Here is a 2,970-nt window from a genome sequence, read left to right on the forward strand (position 1 = left end):
AGGTGTTTCAGGCCTAGGTGAGCAGAGCCAACGAAGCGGGCAAAATGTGTGTGATGTGTGTGTGTGTGTTTGTGTGCGTGTGTGTGTACAGGGGAAGGAGTTGATGAGAGGAAGTTCTCTTTTCCTTCTGCTGAGCACCTCTTTTCTTTTTCCTTCCAAATCCTTTCTTTCTTTTCCTTTTTCTTGTCCCTTCTTTCTTCTCTCCCATTTCTTCTCCCTTTCCCCTCCTCCCTGGTTCGTTTTCCTCCTCCCTCTTCTGTCCCCTTTCCTCTCTTTCCCGTTCAGCTTCTCTCTTCCCTTCTTTTCTCCTGCCTTCCCTCTTCCCTCCGGCTCCTCCCAGACTCCACCCCCCGTCCCTAGTTTGGCCAATCCACGGCCGAATCTCCGCTCAGCTGCAAGGCTCAAGCAGAGGCTCGGGCTCCGCCCACGGCTGTGGTTGCGGCTTGCGCTGAGCCCGGGGGGCTGCGGGGGTTCTTCGGCTGAGGCCCGGGCCTGGGGCTCCGGGCACAGGGTGGACACTAAGCCTTGGCTGTAGCGCCATGAGCCGAGCGGAGCAGGTGGGCGACCGCCTCTCAGGCCCTCGCCCACAGCCCCAGCCTCAGCCTGGGCGGTCGATGGGCCCCCGCACCTTCACTATCGACAGCATCCTTCGCCCGGATCTGCGGGGGACGCCGCGGCCTGGATACTGCGGGGGGCCGCGGGGACCTAGCCCAGCCCTCGAGCCTCAGCAGTACGAGGACCCAGAGGAGGAGGAGGAAGAGGTGGCCGTGGAGGTCGGGAGGCGCGATCTTGGCTCGGGTAGGCAGCTGCTCCTCCTCCCTCTTCTGTACCCTCCTCCCATCCCCAATCCCCAGCTTTCTATCCCCACGGTTTCTCTTCTCATATCCCACGTGAGGGGCAACTCTGAGGGCTGGGGAGAACTCTTGGCTAGAATTCCATAGACCTGGGTTCTATCTAGTCCAGTTTTACACTCACAGTGTGGTCTTGTTCCAGACTGTCCCCTCTCTGAGCCTCAGTTTCTTTCTCTGTCAAATGAATAGGTTGGACTCGTGGTCTATAAGAACCCTTTAGAACTTGAAAGTCTATCAATCTGAGATTTCTTTCGCGTTCCTCCGTCCATCCTTTTCTGAATCCCCAAACCTGGTCCGAGTGCCTCTGGATAGTTCCATACCCATTCGACTCCTCTTCCATATTTCCCTTTCTTTCCTTCTTTCCCTCAATTTAATCAGCCCCGACTCCGCGTGTGTGTATGTGTGTGTTGGCGGGGGGAGTGGGTGGGTAGTGATATTTCTCTACTTCCACTCCCTTCCCTGGGCCCGGGGGGAGGGGGCTAGATTAGGCCCTATTCCAGTGTATCCAGACCCAGATGTAGTGGAGGAGGCTGCAGACTTCTGGAGGGGAGGAGGGAGGTCTTGGAGGAGGAAGGAGCAGCAGGAGAAAAAGGAAGTGATGGAGAAGGAGGAAGAAAAGGAGGAAGAGGGAAGCGGGATGAGGAGGAAAAGGAGGGAGAGGAAAAGGAACATCAGAAGGGAGGGGGAAATACGAAAGAAGAGGAAGAGGATGGTAAGGAAATAGAGAGATGACTCCATCAGAGGACGAAGAGAGGGGAGAATAGGGAAAAGAAGAAAAGGAGAGTGATAACTGAATGATGTTCAGAGGAAGGGGAGGGGGTGGAGGCAAAGGGAGGAAGGAAGCTCAGTCCGCTGCCGCTTAGCATCAGGAAGATCTCACAACCCGAGTTGTTCCATCCGGCAGGAAAGGCAGAGAGCAGAAGCCCGAGCCGGAGCCGGAGCCGGAGCCGCAGTGGGAACCCAACCAGAAACAGGAGCACGAGCCGGACTCGCGGCTGGGACCCCGGCCAGTGTAGAGAGGCAGGTGGAGGCCTCCAGGGGGCCTCGGGGCCTAGGGAGCTGCCCTGCCCTAGAGGCAGCAGCCCGGACACCACAGATCGCAGCGAGTGCCGAGCTGGACCATCTTCTGGGCCGCAGTCCAACAAAAAGAAGACTAGGACCATCTTCTCCAAGAGCCAAGTGTTCCAGCTGGAGGCCACATTCGACGTGAAGCGCTACCTGAGCAGCGCCGAGCGGGCGGGCCTGGCCGCCTCCCTGCAACTTACCGAGACGCAGGTGAAGATCTGGTTTCAAAACCGCAGGAACAAACTCAAGAGACAGTTGGCTGCCGAGCCCGATGGGCCAGTGGGGACCCAGGCGTCCGAGCAGGCCTCGGAGCTGCCGGCCCTTTATAAGGACTCGGCCTTCCTCAGTCGCTGCTTGCTGCCGCTGTCGCTTCCCCTCCTGTGCCCCGGGCACAGCTTCCCCTACCTCTGCCTCCCCCGGCCAGGCAAATACTTCAGTCTGCTTGACGGAGACGTATAATAGCCTCTTTTTTTTTTTCCTTCCCTCATTCTCTCGACGTTCTATCCCCTCACATACAAATTCTTCCATTTTTTTTTTCCTCTCAGGCTTTTTGTTGTCTCCTTTTCTTCTCTATCTTTCTTTCTCTTTTCATCATCTCCTTCTCTTTTTATCTTTTCTGCATCTTTTCAGTTCTCTCCCTCCCTCCATCTCTCCCTTCTTCTCTATCCTCCATACTCTCCTTTATTTCTTTTTAACTCTCACCAAATCTTAAATCCCAGAATTTCCCAACTCCCTTATTTTTTGCATCCTTTAATTTATCTTCCCTGAAAGTATTCCCTGTTCCTCCTCCTCCTTCTGTTTGTTTGTTTCTTCAGTTTCAAACCCTAATTACCAAATATTTCTATGCAAACCTCTTGCTTTTCTGAGGGATTCATTTTCCTTCATCTGCCCCACTGTCTCTCCTCATGCCCTCTCCTTTCAGATCCAGTTATAATGGGAATCTTTGTTCCAAGACTAGCTTTTTCGGCCCAAGCAGGCGTAGGGGGCAGAGGGCAGGTCGTGGCTTGTGCCTCTTTCAGTGGCGAAGTGTCCAAACCGAACTTCTCTAGATCTG

At 54.9% G+C, this 2,970-nt stretch overlaps 1 protein-coding gene across 1 annotated transcript; it reads left to right on the forward strand.

Moving 5' to 3' along the window:
- The first annotated feature begins 539 nt into the window (after window positions 1-539).
- LOC114023480 (homeobox protein HMX1-like) lies at window positions 540-2,375 on the forward strand. The gene is made up of 2 exons (XM_027836139.1): window positions 540-798; window positions 1,756-2,375. The coding sequence occupies exons 1-2, from the start codon at window positions 540-542 to the stop codon at window positions 2,373-2,375; spliced, it is 879 nt and encodes a 292-aa protein (XP_027691940.1).
- The last annotated feature ends 595 nt before the right edge of the window (window positions 2,376-2,970 follow it).

The sequence above is a fragment of the Vombatus ursinus genome, unplaced genomic scaffold (assembly GCF_900497805.2).
Source record: "Vombatus ursinus unplaced genomic scaffold, bare-nosed wombat genome assembly UNPS02014818.1, whole genome shotgun sequence".
Taxonomy (NCBI): domain Eukaryota; kingdom Metazoa; phylum Chordata; class Mammalia; order Diprotodontia; family Vombatidae; genus Vombatus; species Vombatus ursinus.

What these genes read in the sequence shown, in the direction of transcription:
- LOC114023480 (XM_027836139.1), top strand. Translation starts at nt 540, where the DNA reads ATGAGCCGAGCGGAGCAGGTGGGCGACCGCCTCTCAGGCCCTCGCCCA. An exon ending in GAGGCGCGATCTTGGCTCGG is followed by an intron (nt 799 to 1,755) that starts GTAGGCAGCTGC and finishes TCCATCCGGCAG; the next exon opens with GAAAGGCAGAGAGCAGAAGC.